Raw genomic sequence first — 27,668 nt, 5'->3', positions numbered from 1 at the left:
ACACTCCCCCACACTCTTCAGGGCAAGGGTTATAAGTTATGCCCTGGGGGAATATAAGTTTTTATTGTAATCTTTGTCGTAGAAACTTTAAAAAGAGCTCTTTCAATTGGGAATTCAAAGGGCTAGTGTCCTTTTTAATAATCGACAGTGATTTCAGGGTAACTAACCACCCTCTCACGCCCATATTTTCCCCAAACACATCCAATCAAAATTTTGAGATAGCCATTTTATTCAATATAGTTGAAAGTTTTGGAAATTAGGTCTTTGAGGATGACAACCCCCACTCCCGAGCCCTCAAGGAAAGGGTTGTAAGTTATGCCCTGGGGGCATATAAGGTTTTTTATTGAAAGCGTTGTCGTAGAAACTTCAAAAGAGCTCATTTGATTGGAAATTGAAAGGTTTAGTGCCTTTTTTAATAGTTGAAAGTGATGGGAGAGCGACTAACGCCCCTCTCACGCCCACCATTTCCCCAAACACATCCAATCAAAATCTTGAGATGTCCATTTTGTTCAACGTAGTCGAGAATTCGGGAAATTAAGTCTTTTAGGATGATACCCCCCTCAGAGCCCTCAGTGCAAGGGTTGTAAGTTACGCCCTGGGGGCATATAAGGTTTACATAGAAAGTTGTTGTAGAAATTTCAAAAAGGGCTCATTTGTTTGGAAATTGAAATTGCCCGTTTTAATAGTCGAATGTGAGTGGAGAGTAATTGAACCCCCTCTCACGCCCACCATTTCCCCAAACACGTTCAATCAATCTTTAGAGATAGCCATTTTGTTCAACGTAGTTGAAAGTTCTGGAAATTATGTATTTAAGGATAACAAACCCCCCAGAGCCCCCAGGTCAAAGGTTTTAAGTTATGTCCGGGGCATATAAGGTTTTTATAGATAGAGTTGTCGTAAAAACTTCAAAAGGGGATCATTCAATAGGAAATTGAGAGAGAAAAAATACAAATGAATGTGCAAATGAATTTTCTGAAAAAAATACAAATGAATGCGCGAGTGAATGAGACCCGATCGCTGGAGTTATATGCAAAGGCTAAGGAGCAGTGGAGAGAAGAATTGTATTTTAAGGCGGGGCTTCAAAAGAAGCAACAAAAGTTGATTATTTGTTCTGGGTCAGATGGGTTACCACTAGGTGAGAGAAGGAAGTATCTGGGAGGGGTTAGGCAAGCTTCTGGTCCTTACTTTTGCCCCAATGTGCAGGAAAGATTAAGATCTGGTTCATTTTGTGGGGAAGTGTAGGGAATTAATAGATTTAAGGAAAGAATTGTTTAGGGTTGAGGCTTGGGAGAGAGATGAGATAATAAATTTATTGCCAAGGAAAGATATGGGAAGTATAAAAATATTCGGAATGTTCCTGACGGTGGGTATAGAGCATAGAGAAAGATTTTTTAAAGATTAGGGGTGAGGGTGATATTTCACTAGCCTAGATTATAGTTTTGTGCCAATTTATGTTTGTATTAAAGTGTCTTTGTTTTTTTTACCACAGCCCTTTCGGCTTTTGTGTCAGTAAATTATATTCTATTCTAATTCAATTCTAAATTCTATACTGATATTTAGTAATCAAAATGTTAATATTATTTGATCTATTAAAGTTATAAAAGTAAAAACATTAATTTTTTTTGTAAAGTGCAAATTATGTTCTGGCCTTGGGAAGGCATAGGGGTTTTGAGCCCAACTTATGTTAATTTTGGCTCGTTTTGAGTTTGACTCGGTTATTTATTGTAATTTCTGTTCGTGTTGGGTTTCATTTATTTATCGATGCTGATTTGCGGTAGTTTCACGCTTGGTAGATTATTTGATTTCATTTTTGCGCTTTTTTTTAATGGAGTTCTTTATTTTTCTTTGAAAAACGTATTTTGTAAATTTTTTTTTTTTTAATTAGTCATTAGGGAAAAGAAGAAATTTTTGATTCTAGATGGGCTTGAAAAGGCTAAGGGTGTTATGATGAAACTTCTGGAAAAGTTGAGGGGCATGTTAAACTAAATCCAAAGATACTATGTACACCCTCTTTATCAAAAAAGAGCATCTGCAATATCACAAGAACAGCCAAGGGTACTAAGTTTAGACTTTCAGAGCATATTGAGGAAGATGTTAAAAAGTGGTCGGATGGCAACAAGCCCCCTCTCATTCCCTCTTTAGCTACTCTTCCTCCAAAGATATCTGATGAAAATCTAGAATATCCATCTTGTTCATAATAGTCGAATAAGTCAAATAACCATACCTCCGGGGATGACTTAACCCCCACAGCCCCTGGGGGAAGGTGTGTAAGCCAAGTAAATTGCCCATTGCTTATATACAAGGCTGATTACTGGGGAAAGGTGGCATGTTTGATCCTGAGTCTCCAAAAAGGCCAAAAATACTAAGGTAAAACTTTTCGAAAATGCTGAATGTGATGTCAAACAAAATCAAAGCACACTATGTGAAGGAAAGTTTTCATTAATTTGAAACTTTAAAGACCTGTTGGGAGGCATGTTGAAAAAGGAACGAGGTCAGCCGTCCCTCCGCCCTGTTGCACATTTAGATTCTCTCCTTAACACTGACAGAGATCTTTAAAAACCGTTTCATTCGAAATAGCCACAAAATCTAATAACTAAGCCTCTGGGGAACTAAGCCTCATGCTATCGCAGTCCCCAGGGCAAGGAATTTAACTTACGTAATTTGTCCATTTTTAATACGCAAAAATTTATCATTAGAAAAGATCCCGGATGTTCCCAAAAAAGATAAGGGTATTGAGGCGAAATTTTGGGAAATGCTGTGGTGTGTGTTGAGCTAAATAAAAAAATTATATGTATCCAAATTCTCTAAAAGGTCTATCTGCAATATCTTAGGAACAGGTAAGATTATTAACTTGAAACTTTAATGGCAAATACTACTACTGCTACCATTGCGGTTGCAAATGAGATCGGTTGTGACTGCAAATGTGACTACTTCCAACTGCGACAACTTGCAACTGTGACTGTGACTACTTGCAACTGCTACGATATCTATTCGTGACTTCTTTCAGGGAATGTTCAGGGAGATGTTGAACTTTAAAACTTTATTGTTAAGAAAAACATAGCTTTTATATTTTGATACTTTGATCAAACTTTGATGTTGAAAAATAAAATTGATGTTGAAATGGAAATGTTGGAAAACTTGAAACTTTGGCAATCATAAACAACAAAAAATAATATTTCCGAAAAAAAAGTTTTTCAAAGGATAGTAAAGAGCCATATCAGACTTAAGACTATCAGAAATAAATTCCTATCATAATTTAAACCCAAAACGATCAGAAATTATTATTAAAGAATAAACGAAACCCAAAACGAACAATCATAGCAAACAAAGAGACAACAGGTACTAATAGAGGTGAATAAGTAAATCTTAAAATGAGCATAACTTAAATTGAATATTCAAATCAAACTTAAAACGAACAAAAATCCCTAAAACCAGAGTTTTGCTGCTTCCTCCTTCCCTAACTGTAAAAGTCTAAAGCTTACTGTGTCATTCTGTACTTACAACATTGATGATAAAGGTAAAAATTACAGTGAAATAAACATTCCTAAAATTCCTGCCAAAACTATGCAATACGTAGATATGATAGTTAACATGAACTGTTTGCAAGGAACCAAGGTCCAAACATCTAAAGGCGTTGCCTGAATAAAGTAAGGGCCTTTATAAGGCCCTTGAAGCACTATAAATGATTTGTTAGGGAACCAAGGGGGATTAACAATACGAGAGAATACTTACTTATAAGTTTGTGGCTTCTACTCCATCTTTCCACATTTGTTGGGAGAAGTGAATGTCCGAATCGGAAAGCTGCAGTAGCAAATGCTCCAATTATCCCAGGATTTACGTTCTTATCATAACCATTCCAGTATCCCTATTTTTGAACATTTAAATAACTTAGTACAAGGAAACAAATTGAGACAAATGAAAAAAGAACAGATTAAAGAATAAGATTATTTCGCGTCTGGGAAGATAAAAACCTTTTTCAAGTACGTAAAGTTGACATAAATCTATATTGTAATTTACAGTTCCAGTCAAAACTTCCTTTCAAAACGGAAGCAAAAAACAAGGTACAAAGGCGAACTGTCAGACTCTACAGACCTTACATGTGGAATTCCTCAAGGAACAAAAATAGGTCCGACCCTTTTCCTGTTGCTTTGCAACACGATAGCTAAATGGCACAGAGACAGAGCGAAGTTCGCAGACGACCTAACAATGATGCTGCTACAAAGACTGTGTGAAATCCTTAACCTAGAAGAAATGGTCGTGAAGCTCGAACGGGACTACCTAGAAAGAAAACTCAGCATCAACAGGACCAAGTCGGCAATAATGAGAATTTCCTTCTTAAAGCACAGCGTACCGGCCTTGCCTGACGTCGGCATACCGGCAGTTCACAAAATGAAGATCCTGGGTGTTATCTTCAATGATAAACTGACTTGGGATGACCACTTAAATCACTTGCTGTCCCAGGCTATGCCTCTGCTTAGGTCACTGACAAAGCTACGTCGCTTTCAACTCAGCAAAAATGCCCTGGTCACCTACTATAGGAGCCGCATGCGACCAATCCTAGAATATGCCTGCCCTGTCTGGCATCCTGGTCTCACAAAGAGCAGAGCAATAAGCTCGAAACAATTCAAAAGAGAGCCTTGCGCATCATTCTAGGAGACAGCCAATTGCCCTATGAGGAATGTCTGGCGAAGCTAGAACTCACAACACTTGAACAAAGAAGACACGAGCTCCTCATGAGCTTTGGCCAGTCCATCTTGACTTCCCCCAAACACCGCGACCTTCTCCCACCTGATATCAGACAAGATAACCGACCAAAGACCCGCCACACAAACCAACTACAACCAAGCAATCCAAGTGCCACGAAACTCTACAAAAATTCATTCCGACAATACTTCACTGAAAATTACAACAAATAGTTTTCATAACTTTTTTGTAAATGCGACTATTTATCCGTTTTGTGATATTTCGTATTAAATTATCTATCTATCTAAAAAAACAGACCATGTGAGTCTAAACAAATAGCCAAATATTTGAACCATATGTCTAAATTTTTTCGTTTGATGATTAGATCCCCAGTAAACTTTTACCTACTGGATTAAAACTTTACTTATTGTACCTAAATTTTGAAAAGGATGGGTGTCAATCAAGAGGAACAATAACCCTTATTAAGCCTTGTAAGGAACGCACGGCACGCTCAAAAGGGATAGAGCTGCCGTTCAAAAAAAAAAAAATCCTGATCTACGGGTATACAGAAGCGTCTTCTGCAGACAGATTCTTTTTCTTTTTGACATGTAGCAGAGTTTTACTGACAGGCAACACCTGTTTCTTGTAAAATTGACACATATTTGGTACACATAAACACTTTTTTTTAACTCCCGTAAACGTGTCCAAAAAAGGAACAATAAACATTTAAAACTTGATTATATAAAAACAAATACTAGCTACCTTTATCGGTCACAAATTTGGGGCAAAAATATGCGATTTTTTCTGCTTTTTTGTTTATCTTTATTATGGTTTAGTTTTTTGGCTATCACGAATTCTCATGGGCTAGTACATATGATATGCGAAACTGGTGCATATGTCAAATCGTTGAACTATTTGTTTATTCCCAGTGTTAAAGTTTGTCCAACGATTATATTTCACCTTATACTTTATTAAATTACCTTACTAACTTTAATCAAAGAGGTGATCCTTGGACTTCAGTCATCTTATTTACCATTTTATTAACTATTGTTTGCACTGCTGAATGTCCTCCCCTTTTTTAAAAGAGACGGATAAAGTATTTTCTGCAAACTTGTATCGCCATCGGTTCCCTTGATCTGCCTGGTCAGCAATTATCGTGAGCGCTGGCCTCACACTTTTTGAAGTATTCAGCTTAGGCCTACACTTCAAGAACTTTCTGAGCTCTCCGTTAGATACTTAGTCTATGTGTGTTGTGATAGCTTGGTGCTGTAGACATGCAGTCTTCTACGCCAAAATTTTGAGTTCGTCCCTTATCACCAGGAACAAGGTCTTTAAACATTGGGACCACGAAGCCTTACGATATTTATGAGTGTGTTTAAAAGTTGTAGCTTTAATAAAAGATAATGACTCTTCTTGATGAATGGGAGCATTCTTTTGAAACTTGAAATGCCTAAAACCGGTCTCTTTTTAAAACGTCGTGGCAGTCGGTTTTTACCACGTTTTATTGATGAAAGTAGGCTACCAGTGCAGATAAGACTCAAATTACTTACTCAAATTTTTCTCCATTTAAAGTGAAATATTCATTCCACAAACTGCTGCAGAGCATTGAAGATCCTAAGCTACAGCTTCTAAGGAAGAATCGACTTGCCTAAACTTGGCCGGATTGTCAGCATAGCTGATGGAGTTGATAATTATAATAACAGTTTACTGGTTCACACACTCTGTTTAGTTTAGCTAGTATTATTTCAATAGTTAAAGGACAAATAGTTACAAATGAAACTATATTGAAGTCTAAATATCATGGTTGACCCATTAGGGGCAACCCAATAAATAACAAACCCTAGCCCCTAGTCGCCTAAAATTTAAACACACGTTTCGAAAGACTTTTAAGTGTGGAACAGTTGCCCTTTGAAGCTGATTTAAGAATGGTGACCATTATTTCAATTAATCTTTGTGGTAAAAGTATATTACAAAAACAAGTTTTTGGGAATTTTGAAACATGGCCTTAAACTCTGCTAAAATTGTGTTGTATTGAAAGGAAAATAAGCCACTGGAATCTCCATAGTTAAAAACTCGTTGTAGGAGAGTTGCAGTACTCCCAGCTGGAGCAACAAGAAAAATCAATTTTTCAAATGCTGTACCTCCTTTTTATTCTTTTTTTCTTGTCGCCGCTAGTGGGGGGGATGAATGTGCTGAAGTGGTGTTCAAGGATTCATTTGAAAGAAACATTATATTTCTTGTGTCTTTTATCAGAGACAGCACAACAGAGCTGCCTAAGTAAAGAACGATGTTGGCACAATGTATTATTTTTGGGGGGTTTTATCTTTTAGACCAGGCCACTTCATATCGAAGGAGTTGTCGCAAAAACTTCAAAAAGGGCTTATTCGATTGGAAATTGGAAGGGCTTGTGCCCTTTTTAATAGTCGAAAGTGATTGGAGGGCAACTAACACCCCTCCCACGCCCAACATTTCCCCAAGCACATTCAATCAAAATTTTGAGATACCCATTATGTCAAAGTAGTTGAAAGGTCCGGAAATTATTGCTTTGAGGATGACAAACACCCCAGAGCCCCCTGGGCAAGGGTTGTAAGTTATGCCCTGGGGGCGTATAAGGTTTTTATAGAAAGAGTTATCGTAGAAACTTTAAAAAGCGCCCATTCCATTGGAAATTCAAAGGGCTAGTGCCCTTTTTAATAGTCGAAAGTGATTGGAGGGCAACTAACCCCCCTCTGACGACCACCATTTCCCCAAACACATCTAATGAAAATTTTGAGATAGCAATTTTCTTCAACTTAGTCGAAAGTTCTGCAAATTCGGTCTTTGAGGATGACAGCCCCCCTCCCCGCCCAGCCCTCAGGGTAAGGGTTGTAAGTTATGCTCTGGAGGGATATAAGGTTTTTATAAAAATTGTTGTCTTAGAAACTTCAAAAAGGGCTCATCCGATTGAAAACTGAAAGAGCTAGTGACCTTTTTAATAGTCGAAGGTGATTAGAGGGCAACTAGCCGCCTTCTCATGCCCACCATTTCTCCAAGCACATCAAATCAAAATTTTGAGATAGCCATTTTGTTCAACGTAGTTAAAAGGTCCGGAAATCATATACTTGAGGATGAAACTCCCCTCACAGCCCTCATGGCAAAAGTTGTAAGTTATACCCTTTGGGCTTATAAAGTTTTTATAGAAAGCGTCGTCGCAGAAACTCAAAAAAAGCTTATTCGATTAAAAATTGAAAGGGCTAGTGCCCTTTTTAATAGTCGAACTTGATTGGAGGGCAACTAACCCCCTCTCATGCCCACCATTTCCCCAAACACATCAAATCAAAATTGTGAGATAGACATTTTGTTCAACGTAGTTGAAAGTTCTGGAAATTAGGTCTTTGAGGATGACAACTCTCACACAGCCCTCAGGTCAATGGTTGTAAGTTATGACGTGGGGTCATGTAAGGTGTTCATAGTAAACATTGTCGTAGAAACTTCAATAAGGGCTCATTCGACTGGAAATTAAAAAAGGGCCGGTGCCCTTTTTATATTCGAAAGTGATTGTAGGACAGCTAGCCCCCCTTTCACACCTATCATTTCCCCAAACACATCCAATCAAAATTTTGAGATAGGCAATTTGTTCAACGTAGTTGAAAGGTCCGGAAATTATGTCTCTGAGGATGACAATCCCCCACAAATCCCTCAGGGCAAGGGTTGTAATCTATGACCTGGGTTCATATAAGGTGTTTATAGAAAGCATTGCCGTAGAAACTTCAAAAAGGGCTCATTCGATTGGAAACTGAAATGGTTAGTGCCCTTTTTAATAGTCGACAGTGATTGGAGAGGGACTAATCAAAACACATCCAATAAAAATTTTGACCTAGGCATTTTGTTCAACGTAGTTGAAAGGTCCGGAAATTGTGTCTTTGATGATGACACTCTCCCCAAAGCCATCAGGGTAAGAGTTTCAAGTTATGCCCTGGGGGCGCATAAGGTTTTTTATAAAGTGTGGTCGTAGATACTTCAAAAAGGGCTCATTTGATTTGAAATTGAAAGGGCTAGTGCCCTTTTTAATAGTCAATAGTGATTGGAGGGCAACTAACCTGCCTCTGACGCCCACTATTTCCCCGAACACATCCAATTGAAATTTTGAGATAGCCATTTTGTTCAAAGAAGTCAAAAAGTCCTTCAAATTATGTCTTTGAGGATTAAAAAACCCCCGAAACCCCTGAATAAAGGTTTTACTTTAGGCCCTAGGGGCATATAAGGTTTTTATAGAAATTTTTATCGTAGAAACTTCAAAAAGAACTCATTCAATTGGGAATTTAGAGGGCTAGTGCCCTTATTAATAGTCAAAAGCGATCGGAGGGCAAATACCCCCCCCACAAGCCTAATAACGAATCTTCCGCCCCACAGCCCTCAGGGCTAAGGTTGTAAGTTATGCCCTGGGGGAATATAAGGTTTTCATAGAAAGCGTTGTCGTAGAAGCTTCAAAAAGGGCTCATTCGATTGGAAATTGAGAGGGCTATTTCTCTTTTTAATAGTCGAAGTAATTGTCGGGAGAATCACCCCCCACGCTCTTTATTTCCACAAACATTTCTGATCAACATTTTGATATAGCCATTTTGTTCAATGTAGTTGAAAGGTTTAAAAATGATGTCTTGGAGGATGACGATCCCCCACCCCTATAGCCCTCAGGACAAGGGTCATAAGTTATGCCCTTGAGCATATAATGTTTTTAAAGAAGGTATTGTCGTAGGAGCTTCAGAAAGGGCAAATTTGATTGAAAATTGAGAGGACTAGTGCCTTTTTTATTAGTCGAAAGTGATCAGAGCGCAAAAGACCCCCCCCCATGACCATAATTTCCCCAAACACCTTCCAATCAAAATTTTGAGATGACCATTTTGTTCAACGCATTTGAAAGATCTAGAAATTATTTTTTTTAGGACAGCAAATCCCCTCAGCCCTCAGGGCGAGGGTTGTAAGTTATGCCCTGGGGACATTTAAGGTTCTTATAGAAAGCGTGGTCATAGAAACTTGGGAGGGGCTTAATGGACTGGTAATTAGACGCTCTAGTGCTCTTTTTAAGAGTAAAAGTAATCGGAAACCAGAATATAATTTTTACTTTATTGAAACAATTCTTTTAAATGTTTTAAGAAACCAAAAATTAATTAATATTTTAAGGGACAAAGATTAGCATTTTTATATTAAACTGACAACGCAAATTCAATTGAATTTTTTCCAGTAAAGTATAAATTATGTTCTGGCTTTTAGAAAGAATAGGGGTTTTGAACCCTACAGTAGTATTGGTATAACAGTTCCTTAAACAGCCCTATCCAACAATCCTTAAACAGCCCTATGCCACATTCCTATGACAGCCTATCACATCATTCCTCTAACATATATAATACAATTGCGCACACATTGGAGTTAACAATCCATTATATCCTCTCTCTGCTTTTAACGACTCACATACTCCACGAGATCTATCGTTTTCTTGGAAAAATTTTTTCTTGACGAAAGAATGCTAATACTTGAAGCAGCTTGTTGGGGTTCCCCCCTTGTTCTTTTTCTTTTCAGATAAATGAACCGTTTTCTTTTTTGTAACTACATTTGCCTATAAGATAATTTTCAATCATAAGTTGTAAATGTAACAAAACTTGATGGTATAATTTAATATTTCCATTTTTAACAAATTTGCTCTAATTAGCCATGTTTTATTCTTCTATTTTTTTTTTATCTCTTTCAGTGTTACTTTAATTTTTTTTTTCTATTGGTCCTTAACAAGTTATACTCTAGGATCTTTATTGTTATTAATGTTTGTGTTATGTTTTTATTCGAATAAATTGAATTGAATTGATCTTAAACTCTTGTTGCTATGCTATAGTTGTGTTGCAATAGGCAAGCTTTCGAGCTAAGTTCTATTTTTGTCTTTTTGTTCAGGGCCATTGAAAGATAATACTACGCAAAGAGAAGCCAGAGATGTGAATGTTGATTTAGCGGATTGGTTGGGGCGAATCTAAGGTCCACCCCTATTCAAAGTTCGTTGTATAGACCCAGTGTTTTAGTAGTTAGTTGGTATTGAGAGTCTGCATCGAGACCCGCTTAGGGATTTCATTTTGATACATGTGTTTCGCGCATTTTTTGAAACATTAAAAATAAGCTATTTTATACAGCTGTATTGTCTGTTTTCCAGGAATCCAGACAGGGTAAGAAAGAGTTGCGAGACATACCGTCATTTAATATATCGACAGGGGTTCCATTCACCCTCCAAGGAGACATCTAGAGATATTAGTGGTGACCCAATTTGGGGTACCCTTGGCCTAGAGTTAGGCCGTTTGACCGTTCGATCACGTTATCATACCCTAGATCAGGGTAAACCGTAATAGGGTATTAACATACTCTATGTTACAGAAGAGTAGTGGTAACTGCGAGGATTCCATTACGATCTTTGGCGCCAGCGAGGCTTCCCCTCCAGTAAATTTCCAGTAAGAAAATTTTCACTAGTAGTGCCAAGATTTCAAAGCGGGCCTATATGCCATCGTTCCAAGCGCACATTCTTATGTCAACGTCAAAAATGATAAGGAATCTCGGCCAGGCGTGGATTACTTATCGTTCAATAATGGAAGTGCAGGTATCAGTAATAGAAGTGCAGGGCAGGTATCATTATTGTAATGTAATGGCCCTGAGCACATCAGTTTTGCATTACCGTGCTTTCGCATGAGTTTGGGCCCCTACATCCTCATTCGGGGCACCATGTCCCCATTCCAGAGCCCCCAGTCCACAAAAAGGACATCGAGTCCCCACTACATACCCCCCCCCAGGACCCCAACCATCCCCCGCAAGCCCCCTTCCAGTTTTTGTGTAATTTTCTTGGAAACAATTTTTTCTCGACAAGAGAATGCTATTGCTTGAACGGCCCTAAAGGACATCGTTCCAAGCACACATTCTTATCTCAATGTCAAGGATGATAAGGATTCTCGGCAAGGTGCGGAGTACATATCGTTCAATAATAGAGGTGAATTTGCATTAACATTATGTCTAATAAATGAAGTTTTGATATGAATTCTAATAAAAAATTGGATGAGATCTCTTTGAACTCTGATGGTATCGAACGATTGTTGATTATTGATAATTGCCTATGATATATCCGAGTTTTGTTTGACAAGGATGTTGTTCAATAATTGAAGAGATGTTGAAGTGGCATTATGTCTCATAAACGTGAAGTTCTGATATGAATTCTAATGAACAATTGTATGAGATCGGGGGGGGTCCCCTCCAGGGGCCCCAACTCTACCCCACCAGTCCCCCTCCAGTTTTTGTCTCACTTTCTTGGAAACATTTTTCTCGACACAAGAATGCTATTACTTTAAGTGGCCCTATAGGACATCGTTCCAAGAGCACAATCTTATCTCAAATTTTGCGATAAGGATTCTTGGAAATTTTCACTAGCATTGCCAAGATTTCAGAGCGGGCCGTTTTGCCATCGTTCCAAGCGCATATGCTTATCTCAACATCAGGGATGATAAGGATTCTCGTCCAGGCAATTGGATGAGATCTCTTTGTACTCTGATGGTATCAACCCAATTATTGATTATTGATAATTGCCTATGATCTATCTAAGTTTTGTTTGACAAGTATGCTGTTCAATTATTGAAGAGAGTTTTAAGTGGCATTATGTCACATAAATGTGAAGTTTTAATATGAGTTCTAATAAACAATAGGATAAGATTTTTTTGTACTCTAATGGTATCAATCCGATTGTTGTTTATTGACTACTGATAATTGATTATAACTACAACAGGTCAGGTATCATTATAATAATGTAATGGTCCTGTACACTTCGATTTTCCATTATCGGGCTTGCGCATGAGTTAGGGCGCCCACATTCTCATCCAGGGCACCATGTCCCAATTCTAGGGCCCCAATTTGACCACCAGGGACCCGAGTCCTAACTCCATGCACCCCTCCAGGGGCCCCAACCCTCCCCTTCCAGGCCATCCCCCACATTTTCGCCCCCCTTTTTTTATATTTTTTTACTTGCGTATTTCTCTACTTTTTTCATGTCTTAAAATGACATAAAATATTCTCAAAACAAAATAAAAACTCGATATTTTCAAAATACGAAATAAAGATGATATAATCGTGATTTTAATCGTGATTTTTACTATTAGAAATTTTTTTGTAGCAACACTTTTTTTTACTTAGAATTTGTTTACTTGGATATTTTTTCAACTTTTTTCTTATGTGGATGTACCCCGTGGTACTCTATGGATGGTTATCGGCACTACCTAGTTTATCATATATTTTCAATCAGTGTTTTTTTGGTAAATTGGAAGGAAAAAACACTTTCATCATATTTAAAAAAAGTGATGATGAAATATAACACCCGTTCAGACACACAGGAATACTGAGAGACAGAGACAAAAACACATACAATCACACAGAGTCAGACACGGAAACAATAAAAATCCTAATGCGGCAAATAGAAAGTTTCAGAGAGAGAGCCAAAAAAGCACATACAATCGCACAAAATCAGATATCGAAACATGAGAACACCTTCTAAGAGAGAGAGAGAGAGAGAGAGAGAGAGAGAGAGAGAGAGAGAGAGAGAGAGAGAGAGAGAGTTGGGAGAGAGAGAGAAAGAGAGAGAGAGATAGATAGGGGGAGAGAGAGAGAGAAACACCTACAAAGTGTCTGAGCGGGGGCAAAAACTGGAGAGGGGGCCTTCGAGTGGAGTGGCATGAAGTGGGTACTTGGGCTTCAGGGTCCTGGTTGTGGACTTGGGGCCCTGGAATAGGGACATGGCCCCCTGGATAAGGATGGGGGTCTTAACTCATGCGCAAGCCCGGTAATGGAAAACAAAAGTGTACAGGGTGATTTCATTACTATAATGGTACCTGCCCTGTTTTAGTCATAATCAACTATCAATAGTCAATAAACAACAATCGGGTTGATACCATTAGAACACAAAACATCTTATCCAATTGTTTATTAGAATTCATATCAGAACTTTGCGTTTATAAGACATAATGTCACTTCAAACTCTCTTCAATTATTTAACAACATACAGCAACGAAACTCAGATATCTTATAAGCAATTATCTATAATCAATAATCGGGTTGATACTATTAGACTGCAAAAAGATCTCACCCAATTGCTTTTTAGAATTCACATCAGAACTGCATTTATTAGACATAATGTTACTTCATAGTCATTTCCATTATTGAACGACATGTACTCCACGCCTGGCCGAGAATCTTTATCATCCATGACGTTGAAATAACAATTTACGCATGGGATGATGGCATATAGGCCTGCTCTGAAATCTTTGCATTGCTAGTGAAAAGTTCCTACAATCCTTATCACAGATTCTGAGATAAGAATGTGCGCTTGGAACGATGTCCTATAGGGCCGCTTAAAGTAATAATTGTTTCCATGCAAAATGTTTCCAAGAAAAGATAGATATCGTAGAGTATGTGTGTTGTTAAAAGCAGAGATGATATGAGGGATTGGTAATTCCAATATGTGTGTGCTTGTATTGTTTAGGGCTATCATAGGAATGATGTGATAGGGCTGTCCTTAGGAATATGGCAGATGGCTGTTTAAGGAATGTGGGATAGGACTGTTTACCAAACTGTTATACCAATACTACTCCTTACTCAGATTAATTTCTACTCGTTTTGAGTTTGACTCTGTTATTTCTTTTAATTTCTGTTCGTTTTGGTTTCATTTATTTATTGATAATGATTTTTGGAAGTTGAATACTTGGCAGGTTATTTGATTCTATTTTTGTTAATTTTTGGTTTCATTAGTTCTTTACTTTTTTTAAAAACCTTATTTTGTGGAAAAAGTTTTTCAATTAATAAGAAGATATAGCACATGTATCTTTTGACAAGGTTATCATGTCATATTTTATTGACTCCGTTACCTGGTTCCCTGAAATGTTATCATTTCGCTTTTTAAATGACATAATCAAATAGATTCTGATATAAGAAGTTTGCATGTCTTCTGGCTTACTTTTTTATGACGGTAAACGTCTAAAATATAATAAAAATTAAAATCGAAAATGTAAAATAAAAATGGAGATGCTGTGTTTTTACTTAAGAATTCTTCCCGAAAAACTTCCAGCAACAAAAGTCATTTGTTTATGGTTATTTAGTTCAAAATACATCATGGTTGCCCCTATAAGGGCAATCGAGTAAAGAATGAATCCTGCCCTATAGTAGGCGAAAAATTAAAAACAGGTTGACAAAAAAAATGTCAAGTGAAGACGAATCATCACTTGGAACTGATTTAGGAATGCCAAATATTGTTTCGATTAATCTTAATGATTCGGATTTTTTGCTAGTAATAAATTATAAGATTTAGAACAAATATAAATTTTGACAAAAATTGCATCTTCATGTACATGAAAAACTCATAACACACTTATCTTTTGAAAAGATTTGGCAAGAAGATTATATGATAAACAGATGTCGACGGTCATGAAATTATGACAATTTTTTGTCTTCCGATTTTCATGGTTTTATTCGATCTTTCAGGCATCCTGAATAAAAAAACAACACGTTTTCCAACTGAAAGTAAGGAGCAATATTAAGACTTCAAACAAACATACAGAACAAACAGAATAATTCTGTATGTGAGGGGGGCTGCCCCTTCCTCAGTCCTTCAATGCTCACGCTAAGATTTTTAGTTCTTCAAGAAAGCTTCTTATCTGATTAAACGGCTTTTGTTTTTCAGGAGTCGTTTTTAAAGAATTGGGACAAAAAGTGAAGGTCTTGCGTAAAAAGCGAGGTGTTGATGAGGGGACAGCCCCCTCATATACGGAATAGTTTCTGCTTGTTTGGAGTTTTAATGTTTCTCTTTACTTCCAGTTGAAAAAATGTTTTTTTCTTAAATTTAATTCCTATTGATTTTCAGTTTTAATGTTGCTCTTTAATTTCAGTTGAATAAATTGTTTTATTGTTTAATTTTTTTATTCTGGCTGCATGAAACTTTCCAAGAAACTTTCCTCTCAATGAAAAATCCTCCCAGGAAACGTACCCCCACAGAAAATCCCTCCCCCCAAAACTTCTGAGTATTTCCCAATAAAGAATAATATAATTAAGTTAACAATGGGCAAATTGCATAAATTAATGCCCTTTCCCCATGGACTATGGGGGTCTGGTCACCCCAAAAGTGTAATTATTGAACCTTTCAACTATGCTGAATTAAATGGCTACCTCCCAATCTTTTTGGTCGCTTAAGAAGGGCATTAGAGCTTTTGATTATCGTTCGAATGAGCCATCTCCCGATCTTCTAGTACTGTTGGTTCAATACGATCACCCCTGGGAAAAAACAAAATAAAATAAACACGCATCCATGATCTTTCTTCTGGCAGAAAACATAAAATTCTAAATTTTGTAGACGGTCAAAATATCTTCATCGCACATCAACTTATGGTGTCACAAACTCTAGCTAATTTACTCAAGATTGGGCCCTAGAGGGGCAACTTAAGAGCCGTAAAACACTTTACATAATTGTGTAGCAATAACATCTTATGCTACAAACAAATGTTCTTCAAGGAAAGCATTGTGCAAAATTATTTTAAAGGACATCGGAGGTAAATAGAAATATGCTTGTGAAAACAGCTATTAATTAACATTACGAAGACAAATACGGTACTTAGTCAGAAATCAATTGGATACTTACTTCTTTCTGTAGAAGGAGATCAAATTTTTTCATTATCTCTTTGCCCAGTAAAACTGGTAAAAATTCATTGAAGGTAATGTGCTGAATCATGGCCACGACAATGTGCCTCGCTTCCTAAAGAAAATACGTATGTTGACTGTTTAATGAAAATAGGGTGAAAAGAAATGATCCAATAGAAGTCACACCCACAACTAAAGGATATATCTAATAAATAACAAAAGTATATACTACAGCAAACTCGTACAAAAAGTTGTACGAGGCTTACACACTCGTGCGGTGTGTACGAGCGGCACACACCGTCGAATATTTTTTTTCCACTCGAATGTCTTCAAACATTTTAATTTGGCCTTTTCCACAGTAGCCACCAAGGAATGAAGTCTTTTAAATTAGCCAGTAACGCTTTTGTATATACAAAACCTAATCTAGAGTGTCTATTTTATAATCCCTTGCCTTGCAGGATACTTTTATCATACTTATTTCGAGTGGGCTCACAAAACTTTCAAAACTTGGTTATTATATTCTAAGATTTTCTCTATTTGAACTTGGTTATTATATTCTAAGATTTTCTCTATTTGTACATGGTGAATTTGAAAAGGCATATTAACTTCAAAAAGGATAAGGAAGACCAGCAATGGCTGGGACAAACTGCGTTAATACCTCCAACCTCAAGAAGTTGTAAATGGTCACATTTATTGAATAATTAAGTGGTGCCCAGCTATTCAGCTATGTATTGTAAAATTTGGAAGCTCTTTCGTAGCAAAATTAGGGGAAAAAATTGCTCCATAAATACATTTGAAATTTTATTTCCATTCCCCTGTAAAATCGCAAATTTTATAAACGCTCATCCGTTTAGCGCACGTCATTTCACATAGAATAGTACAGTACTGGGAGCCCCGCGGCTTCACCGCCGGGCCCTGGCATTCGGCACGCAGTCGAATGACAGACAAATATATATGAGGATATTACTGGGGCAAGATAATTGTAATTAAAAGAAAAGGCTGAAAAGAAGTGAGAACAAAACAAAAAAGGTAGACATATTATCTTCCCGTGGAATATTCAAAAGTAAACTAACACCACAAAATAAACACAAGATGTTTCAATAAAATATGTCAAAGATTAAATGGATTGCCAGGCGAGTCTATTTTATTGCCAGAGCGTTATGAAAAAATAAATAGGTTATAAATGCAAGTGTTTAAAGACCGATTAATTTTCGTGACGTTTTTGATAAGTTCAGATATATTTTTGCTTTAATGCCTCGATACAGAAAAATTGAATCATGGATGGAAGATAAGAAAATGTACCAATCTAAAAATAATAGCTTAATTTTCAAAGTTGAACTCACGTGATAGATCTGTTCATCATCCCAATGGGGATTTATTAAAGCCAACTCGTAAGCAATTCGATTATGTTCACGTGCCATCAGGGTGTGAACTGAAGCAAGAATAAGCTGCTCGTTCACTCGAATTTCTCCTGCAAAAAAGAATTCTAATAAACACAATTTAACTGTAAATGGATATGGGGGGGGGGGGTTGAAGTTGACCCGGACGCGATTTTTTGAAATGGTATATCTTCTAAGCTATTTGTTTTTCTGTGGTTCTAAATTTACTGTAAAATGCGTATCTGTTAAGACTAGGCTTGAAATTTGTTGAGATTTTTTTTCGAAAAAGGGAAAAGATCAATTTTTCGGTTTGTCCGAAGCATCCCCTACCCACGGGGTAGGATTGGATGGCTCAAGTATTGGTTTGGTTGCCATATTAAACTATTAGTTTTGGAGGTTTTTTTCAAATATGTATAAGGTTACAAAAAGTAAAAAACAGGACTTCAGGTATATAAACTAACAATAAAATCATTAAAATGCTACCCGATTCACTATAATCTGTACGAGCTAAGATCGTTATAAAAGACTAATCCTAGGTCGGCTATTCCTGTGCCTCCCATGTTTCGTGGGCGAGGAAGTTTTGAAGCCATGTCGTCTGCACTGACGTCTGTCTTATCTAGAATCTCTGGAAACATGGATTTCTGTCCACTTTTTCTCATGAAGGAAACCCTGAAATCACCTTGATAGACATTTTTCATTTGAGCAACATAAAAAATCTCTGCACAACGCTTGCTAAGCACAAACTTCACAGGAATAAAATCGTTTGCCACATAGGAATCGGGATCGAAGGGCTCGATGTCTTCCGCGTAAACGCAATGAACTAAGCCATCACTTGAAACGTCATTGAGATTAATAAATTTACTATTTAGACCCTTAGATTCGCCTGTGCCTCCAGAGGCCCCCAGGGCATCAAGAAGGAGCCGGCAATATTCCCGCCGGTTTGTTGCTGCAAGTATGTCCTCCCACTGAGGTTGGATTGATGTGTGCAGGTTACGGAGATCTGTCTGGTACGTTCGACACAGGGTGTTTCTGGGTCTGCCCCTGCGGCGTGGACCCGATGGCTGCCAATGGAGCGCTGCAGTTGGTAGTCGGAGATTGTCCATACGTAGTACATGGCCAAGGTATCTCCATCTGCTGACTCTTATAATATGTGTCATAGGCTGGCCAGTCTTGTCACGGATGGATTGGTTTGTTACTCTCTGCTGCCAACGGATGTTGAGAATTCTTCTGAGACATGTGTTTTCGAAAGCAAGTATTCTTCTCTATTGTTCCTGGTTTAGGTGCCAGGTTTCGGCAGATTAAAGCAGCACTGGCATAACATTGCTATTGAAGAGTCGTGACTCTAGCCGTATAGAGAAGCTTTGGGACCGCCATACTTTCCGTAATCTATTGAAGGCCCCATTGGCTTGGCCGATTATTGTGAGCACTTCTTTTGTGGTCCATCCGGTACTTTCTATTATGCTTCCCAAGTATTTGAAATGGACGACTTGCTCTATGTGTTGGTCTCCGCAAGTGATGCTCAGGGGTGAATCTGTGGTAGCCATGCATTTTGTTTTCTCATTATTTATTTTCAGGCCGATATGGCCACCTCACTCCCTCACTTTGTCAAGGAGTTCTTGAAGTCTTTGCTTGCATGATTCTAGCACGACGATGTCGTCAGCGAAGTCTACATCACTGAGGCGTGTTTCTTGATTCATCTGGATTCCGTCTGTGCTTATACTTCGCAGTATGTAATCAATGACAATTACGAAAAGTAGCGGTGACAAGACGCAACCTTGCTTAACTCCTGACACAATGCGGAAGAAACGAGTTTGGCCATCTGGTGTCTTTACAGAGCACTCGCTATCTTCATAAAACGCAACAATCATTGAAACTATCTTTTCAGGGATTCCGTAATATAGTAGGATCTTCCACAGACTTTGGCGGTCTACTGAGTCAAATGCCTTCTCAAAATCGATGAATATCATATAGATTTTGGAGCGCCATTCTCTGCTTTCTTCCGTCAGTAGCCGTAGGGTGAATATCAAGTCTGCACATGAACGGTTCGGTCTGAATCGATGTTGCTCGTCGCGAAGGTGTCTGTCGAGCTGCGAGCTGATTCTCTGCAGTAAAATGTGCGTCAGCAATTTTCTAGGTATGGAAATCATGTAGATTCCTCGCCAGTTGCCTGGGAAGGACGTATCGCCTTTCTTAAAGATCCTCACAAGTGTGCTGCGTTTCCAATCCGAAGTTATTTTGGCGGTCGTCCAGATTACTGCGACAACGCTGTCCAGAACTTGAGGCAGGTCATAACAGTCGCTTTGATCATTTCCGCGGATATCCTGTCTTCGCCAGGCGACTTCCCATTTTTCAGCTTCTTTGCTGCTGCTATAATTTCAGTGGATGACGGCGGATCCGTGCTGATATCTAAGGAAACAGTGTTGTTGCTGGGATCTCTGGGGGATCCCCTGGTGGAGGTCTATTCAACAGCTTCTCGAAGTGACTGGCCCAAACTTCGTTTACGTCAGACTGCTGTGTTATCAGGATGTCCGAGGGGTCTGTTACAGGTCCATGTTAAATGGAGGATTTCTTTCCAATAATCTCATTAGTGATTTATAGACGGCTCTTGAATCACCTCTCTCCACCGCCTCTTCTCCCTGCACTGCTTTTCGCTCCAGCAGGTTTCTCTGGTCTTTTTTGGCACTCTTCTTTACCGCTTTATCCGCGGCTCTGTATTCATCCTTTCTGAGGATCTGTCGGTTGGGGGTTTGTCTTTGGATAAGGGATGCTTTTACTTTTTTCCTTGTCTCAATGAGTTCCCATGTTTGGTCATATAGCAACTGGTCTTTTGGGCTCTTGCGGTACCCAATGGTGGCTTTGGCGGCATCGTGAAAGCACAACTTTATGCTTTCCCAGTATTGATTGCTATCAGCATCATCTAGTAAAGACAAGGTTTCAAATCTATTCCGCATCTCTAGTTTAAAGGCTTGGTTGAATTCTCTCAACCTCAGTTTCTCCGAGTCAAAGACTGGGTTTAAGGGAGCTTTTTTTGCGTTTCTATTTCTTTTCATTTTGAGGCAGATTTTAGCTGCCATCACGTTATGATCTTAGACAACGTCAGCTCTTCTATATCCCCTTATATCAAGTAGGCTTGATCTTCACTTCCTGCTCCAAAGACAATGGTCAATCTGATTTCGGGTATGGCCATCGGGAGATATCTAAGAATATTTGTGTACATCCTGATGAGAAAATAGGGTACCTCCGATTACTAGGTCGTTAAGGAGTGAGAAGTCGATAAGTAGTTCTCCGTTTTCGTTTCGCTAGCCCAGGCCATGCTCTCTGAGAACCTCAGGGGAAAACGATCGGTCGTTCCCTACTTTCGCGTTAAAGTCTCCTAGAAAACATGCCATGTCATGCCGTGGTATGTCGTTTGCCATGGAGTTGAGAGCTCTGTAAAATTAGTCTTTTGCTTTGTCGCTGGCGTCATTGGTGGGTGCGTAGCATACTATTACTGACAGTTTCACATGCGCGCCGATGAAGCGGGCTTTCAGGATTCTAGGTGACACCGGTGTCCACTGTAGTAGAGCTTGGGAAGTCTGTTTTGTCAGCATTAGGGCTACTCCGTATTCACGCTTTTGCTGCGATCCACTGTATATAATGGTCACATCTCCATCCAGTTTATTTGATCGAGATCCTAGCCATCGAACTTCTGACAGAGCCAGAAGTTCAAAGTAGTAATCTTCCCTGAGGGCAGGTGGTAATCTTCCCCAAGGTCCTGCCCCCGAGGGCAGGCCCTTGAGGTCCCGGGTGTGGGTCGCAAGCCCATAGCCCAACCCTCCCTCTTTATCCTGGCTCTCAAAATTTTTAGGTGACTGTCCACGCTTCGACGATACCAAGGGACTTGGGTTCTCAGGTGCCATAATGAATGGTCTGTCTGTTACTTCTAAAGGCAAAGGACGTTGATCCAAGAAAATGTTCGTGTTGAATGGGGAAATTCATGTTGCAAAAAAAGCAAACACAGAGTTTACTGGGCCAAATAATTCCAGGAAACGCTGTGAAGTAAGCTCTTCCACTTTATAGATTGAAATTTACTGTTGGAATGGCGGTTATTCATACGTAGAAGAATAGGGCATATATCTTCTAGTTTCGTATGTTTCACAAAATGCCTGACTGGTTTAAGGAAGTGGTGTTACCGTGGACCCATCTGCTCTGGTTGGTAAGACCTAGCTCTCCTGGTGACCCACGGTTTAACATACGAGGTTTGTAGTTGACTAGTGTAAAGATATGTGCGGAGACACAGTGGCACCAGGCGCACTGCAAAAGCAGATCATTGTATAATTTGACCACGTTTGGCGGAAATAATGCATGAAACCTCTGTTAACACCATCGGAGCCAACATTTTGGAATTGAGGCAGGACGATTGGGACCCCTGTCTCATCAACATTTCCTTTCCTGTCAGGCGTGTGCTTTCCTTTGAAACATGGATCGATACTTAAAAGTTAAAAAAAAAGTCTACAACAACGCGGTTTTTTAACCGAGAGTATAGCCTTTGTCGATACTGTATATTCTGTCTACTTTGGTTCACAAGTTTAGCCAACAACGACACAAGGAATCCACAGTAAAACAAAAAAAAGGCTGTTAAAGAAGTGTATATGAAACCTGGAGCAGACACCTAATTATTATGTCTTTGTTAAGAATTAATTTTAAAAGGAAAGTTTTATTGTGGAAGTAAAGTTGAAATTCAAACGAACAAAAATTATTGCTTTGCAGTTTTTGCAACATATATCTGCAAAATAGCTAAAATAACCTGACTTGTATTATTTCCCTACATTTTTAGAATTCTAAAAACTAACGCTTTACTGAAAAAAACAAAACCAATACAGAAAAGGGTGTTCTTTTAAGAGCAGAAAAGCTGTTCCTGAGCAGACTGCGGAAAATAAAAGAATACTGTATAAGGCTCTCAATAATCTTCTTCCTGCCATGATGTCCACAGCCTTTGTATACAATAATAATTCTCTATAAAAACTTATTCAGTTTTCAGTAAAGTGTTTTGTTTTTTTTTATTCTACAAATACAAGAAAATACCACAATTCATTTTATTTGGACGTGTTTTGTAGATATTTTTTGTATGATCCGCAAAGCGATAATTTCTGCCCGTTTTGAGTTTCAACTTTAATTTTTGTTCGTTTTTAGTTTGTTTTTTTTTCAAAATCTACACACAAAAAAACTTTGCAAAAAGGTCTTTGTCTAACTTATAAAAATAGATAAAAGTAGAGAAGTCAACGTGAAGGTTTGTTTAAATAGAGTAGGCTATTAGATTTAGGTTTTATTTACTATCTATAGTGGAGGAAAGATGCGGGAAAAAATAGTCAAACCTCGGGGAAGTTGTCACAGATTTTTGTTTTAACATTAAAACGCTAAAAAAAAAAAAGAAATCAGCTGAATTACACATACACAAAAAATCCAAAGCATGCTGACTCCAAATCTAAATTCAGGTTTTCATTTTTCCGTATCCTAGTGTCCATTTCTATTCTAAAAGGACGGGGAGATGAGATTAAAACTCAAAATTAAAAGGTTGTTAGATTGTTAGGTCGTTTCCTATAAAATCAGTGGCGGCGAATTTGAAATTGAAGTTAAAAACTTGATTTTACGTAGTAAAGTACCTCATCTTACCTAAAACGGCTGTGAAAGTGGAAAAAAGGGCATGAACTAGTTATTTAATCATTTTTTTTTATTCACGATTTCCTCTCAAGTTACGAATGGCACTTAAGAATATGAGGCTCGAGCAGTTTAATTTCTAACAAGCATTCCATAATCCCGCTCCCCCTTCAGTTTGCGGTTTCCGTTCCTTAGTGTCATTCTTTAGGTGATCTAATCAGTAATGCCATCTATCATAGTACTTGTTAGATGACTGGGTACAAGGCTATATGCAACGTTTGTGCCGTTTTATTATTTCCGAAAAAAAAGACAAAAGAATAAACTGGGATCTGCGAGCGTTGTGTAGAAGTATTTAGTGAGAGTAGAAATCCCCTTGTTAGGTTGAATTTTCATTTCAGAGCTCAAATCTGAACCCTACAGAGAAATATCGTGGTTGCAGCGGTAGCTGCAACCTCGTATAGGATGAACCTCGGCCAATGGTAACCCAAAACTAATTATTTTGAAACCAAATTGGGTCGAAAACAAATTACACCACTGGAATTACCATGGAGTTTTCTGGCTTGAAAAACAAGGAAAATCACTTTTTAGGCATGGGAAGCACTGATGTCTTTTTTTTTTCCTCCGCTGCTAGCGAGACACTGGAACATCATAAAAAGTAACTTCAAGGCTCATTTCAAATGGATATTAACTTAAAAAAACAAAGTTTTTCCGAGGGAAGTAAAGAGCGAAGTTGAAACTTACAAGGAACAAAAATTATTACTGGATTTCCAGAGTTCATATTACGGTTGATATTTTCTTCATTTTCAGTAATATTAGGTGAGACTAAGATGTTACCTGATAAATCAACCAATTATTTTATATGCTGTGTAATGACTTTAAACTTATTATTTTTATGCGTAAGTTTTTAAGATAATTTTAATTGTATACTGAAAGTTACTGATGTCACAGCTCCTGTAGGACTATGCAAAGCGTTATAGATTAGTTTGTTGTTGTGAGGATACGTATTTACTTTTGACTCCTAAATCAACATTCTTGTTTTTATGCTTGGCTTTGGTGTTTTCAGTAAAGCGCTAGTTTTCTCTAATCCAACAAACATAGGGAAATATCATCAGTTGATTTATTTGCATTAGTTTTATTGATATAAGTTAGATAGGTTGTGAAATAATAATTTTTGTTCGTTTTAAGTTTCAATTTCGCTCTTAACTTCCCTCGGAAAAATTTTGTTTTTTTAAATAAATCTAAGCTCGTTTATGATTAAAATTTAATTTAGAAACAACACTGCTATGACCATTTCTATTTATACGGAATAATTTCTTTTCGATTTAAGTTTTAATGTTGGTCCTTAGTTTCAGTTGAAAACTTATTTTTTTTTTATATAATTTCTAATCACCTCCAATCTAGGTGAGATAAGACACTTCAACCCTTATTAAGGAGCTGAACTAAGAAACCGCACAAGAATTGAAGGAAAAATAAGTTTAGAGTGGAGAAAAAAAAATCAAAACATAGTGTTGTTTCTTTTTGTAAAAAAAAAAATTAAAAAAGAAGAGATGGATCTTTAATTTTTTGTTTAAGAAAATTAAATGTAGTCACACTTCAGAAAGTAACTTAAGGCGACTAGCTTCGACACAAAAGGTTAACTGAGCGGACAGGTTTGTATATCGACATACTCGCGAAAAATCTTGCCAGCTCAACAAAAATGTGCCTTTAGGCTTAGGGATTTAATTGACCTGTCCCTAAATAAAAAGCCACTCATTACTCAGAAATGAATGGAAATTTCATAAAAAGATCATTTCTTGCGTAGGTACGATAAATGGTATTACAAATTATGTTTTTTTTCATTTCGAAAATTTTGGGAAGAATTACCTGGATTCTCCTGCAGAATTGTTTTCATTTGTCTTTCTTCCTCTTTGGATGCACTATCTTACGTGCGGAGAGAATATTACGGTGGAGTTGTCAAGTAAATAATTTGAATACGTAAGTACAACAATAAGTATTCCTTCTTTTAATATATAACTTTGAGTGGTTCCAGAGCCACATGCCTACAATTATCCAACCACTTTGTGGCAAGGGGTTGGGGTCAGGGGCGTAATTTGCAGTGGGCAGAGGCGGCAAATTCCCCTCCCAGACCTCAGTTTTCCCGCAGACCCCAGTTTGGGATTACCTCTGCCGGCAATCTATTCCATGTGGCAACCGATCATAGGGCGAAACTCGTTTTCAAATATTCTTGGCGGGGAGTACCCTGCTCAAGGTAGTCCTGACGAGCTGTACTTCGGTGAGTTGATTGCAAGGGCTTTGCTTTATCAGGAATAAGCTTCGATAACTCCTCTGATGGAGGGTTATACAAATACTTATACCGACATGGACGCCACATCGAAACGTTCCTGGATCAGCTGCGGGTTTTAGCTTTCGTGTTGCCAGAGGTTGCTGCACGCACTGCTCTATTTTGAATATGTTGGAGTGAAGCAATGTGGCTTTTTGGTGCACCAGCAAAGAGAGGACATACATATTCCATGACAGGATGCATGAATTGAAAAGTGGCAGAATAGAATCATTAGGGAGAACACTTTTGCATCTTAGGATAACTCCTAACTTCTTGTTGCAAGAGGATCTAATTTTACTGAGATGCTCAGTCCATGAGAGATCCGAAGAGAAATTTACTCCGAGTAGAAGCAGTGTATCAACTCGCATTATTGCCTCTCCTTTGAAGACGAAATCAGGATGAGCCCTCATATCACGCGCCTTAGAAATTAGTAGCTCTTTCGTTTTCGATGCGTTAAAACTTACAAGCCATTCATCTGCCCACGCCTCAATTTTCTCCTGGTCAGCCTGAAGCTCCTTGTGGGGTTCACTGGGATCTTCGTCTTTTGCGATTGATGTTTTTATTGTTGTGTCATCCGCAAAGTGGTGAGGTTTTTTCACAAGGTTGTCCCCTAGGTTGTTTATGAACACCAAGAAAAGAGTTGGCCCAAGAATAATTCCTTGGGGTACTCCTGTTAAAACTGGGTGTTCTTTTAATATGAAGCCATCGAGGGCAACTTGCCACGATCTTTGACGAAGAAAGTCAGCAAGCACGTCAAATAGTTGACCATCAATTCCATAGGGTCTGCCAACCGTATTGCGTGTCTTCCAACAACAGATGTGACTCAAGGTATTGGTAAAGGGTCTTATTAATGATGCTTTCATTAACATTACCTACGCAGGACCACAGAATTATTGGACGATATGATCCTACATTAGTAATGTCAGGCTCTGCCTTTGAAACAGGGACCACATGAGCAGTTTTCCAGGCTTTCAGTTATAATCCTAATGCAAAGCATGCGAGAGGGCCAGCAAGTTCAGGGGCGCATCTTTTAAGGATTAGATTGGGAATCTTGTCAGGTCCTGAAACTTTGGGGACATCCAGCTGGCTTAACGTTCTGAGCACCTTCCTAATAGTTATGTTAACGCTGGTGATTTTAGTATCTGTTCGTGGCGAAAAGGGGGGAGACGAGACTCCATCCTCACCAAGTTAGGAGATCTTTGAAAAGGCTTGTGCAAGAGTATCTGCCTTTTCCTGGCCTGACTGGATCATCGTCCCTTCAACATGAAGCGAGGGAATTGATGTTGATTTAGATGACGGTAGGGCTTCTTTGACGACCCTGCACCACCGCTTTGCAGGGGCACTTTTCAGTTTGTCTACAAACTTGTGCTTGTAATCGGCTCTAGCTTGACATACAGCTTTAACAGACTCGTTACGAGCGCTACTAAAAGCAGCCCGGTCCTCGTCGGATTCAGTTGAACGCCATTTCTTGTGAGCATTCTTTCTGGCCCTGATTGCCTTTCTACAACCAGCATTGAACCATGGCTTATCTCGAGATGAGACTTTTACTGTTTTTGATGGGACGAATTTCTCCATAGCCTCTGTAATCACTTTTTCGTAAAGTGCCGCTGCTTTATGTGGTGCTTCTTTTACTCCAAGACTTTGCCGATAAGAAGTTTCGCAGACCATCCCAGTCTGTGCGGTGATACTGCCTGATGATCCGCTCGTGCTTTACAGGTGGAGGTATTTTGAGATTTCCATGAGCTATAAATGCCACATGATCGCTGGCAAAAGCATAACTTTCAACACTACAGGACTCCAAATGATCAGTTAAGAAGAGATCAAGTCTGGATGAACCACGAGGGTTGATGTAAGTGTCAAATTCAACAAATTGTTCTAGGCCTTAAGCAAGACCCAGGTCTAGCAGAGCTAAGCCCCCCGCATCGGTCATACAACTTTTCAGCCAGTGGCCATGATGAATGTTGAAGTCTCCTTAGATT

The 27,668-nt window shown here is 38.4% G+C and overlaps 1 protein-coding gene across 1 annotated transcript in view; it reads right to left on the bottom strand.

Moving 5' to 3' along the window:
• Positions 1–27,668, bottom strand: part of LOC148943518 (chorion peroxidase-like) — a 353,933-nt gene that overhangs the window by 245,785 nt on the left and 80,480 nt on the right. Inside the window, exons 9-11 of the mRNA XM_089101768.1 lie at positions 17,697–17,824; positions 16,355–16,468; positions 3,733–3,865 (exon numbers count right to left, since the gene is read on the bottom strand). Of these exons, the coding sequence (XP_088957894.1) occupies positions 3,733–3,865; positions 16,355–16,468; positions 17,697–17,824 (375 nt within the window). The remainder of the gene's footprint in view (positions 1–3,732; positions 3,866–16,354; positions 16,469–17,696; positions 17,825–27,668) is intronic.

This window comes from Artemia sp. Qi Xiang Cuo, chromosome 15 (genome assembly GCF_049724085.1).
Source record: "Artemia sp. Qi Xiang Cuo chromosome 15, ASM4972408v1, whole genome shotgun sequence".
NCBI lineage: Eukaryota > Metazoa > Arthropoda > Branchiopoda > Anostraca > Artemiidae > Artemia > Artemia sp. Qi Xiang Cuo.
Note: the sequence above shows the minus strand (reverse complement) of the source record. Positions and strands in the feature narration are given on the sequence as shown.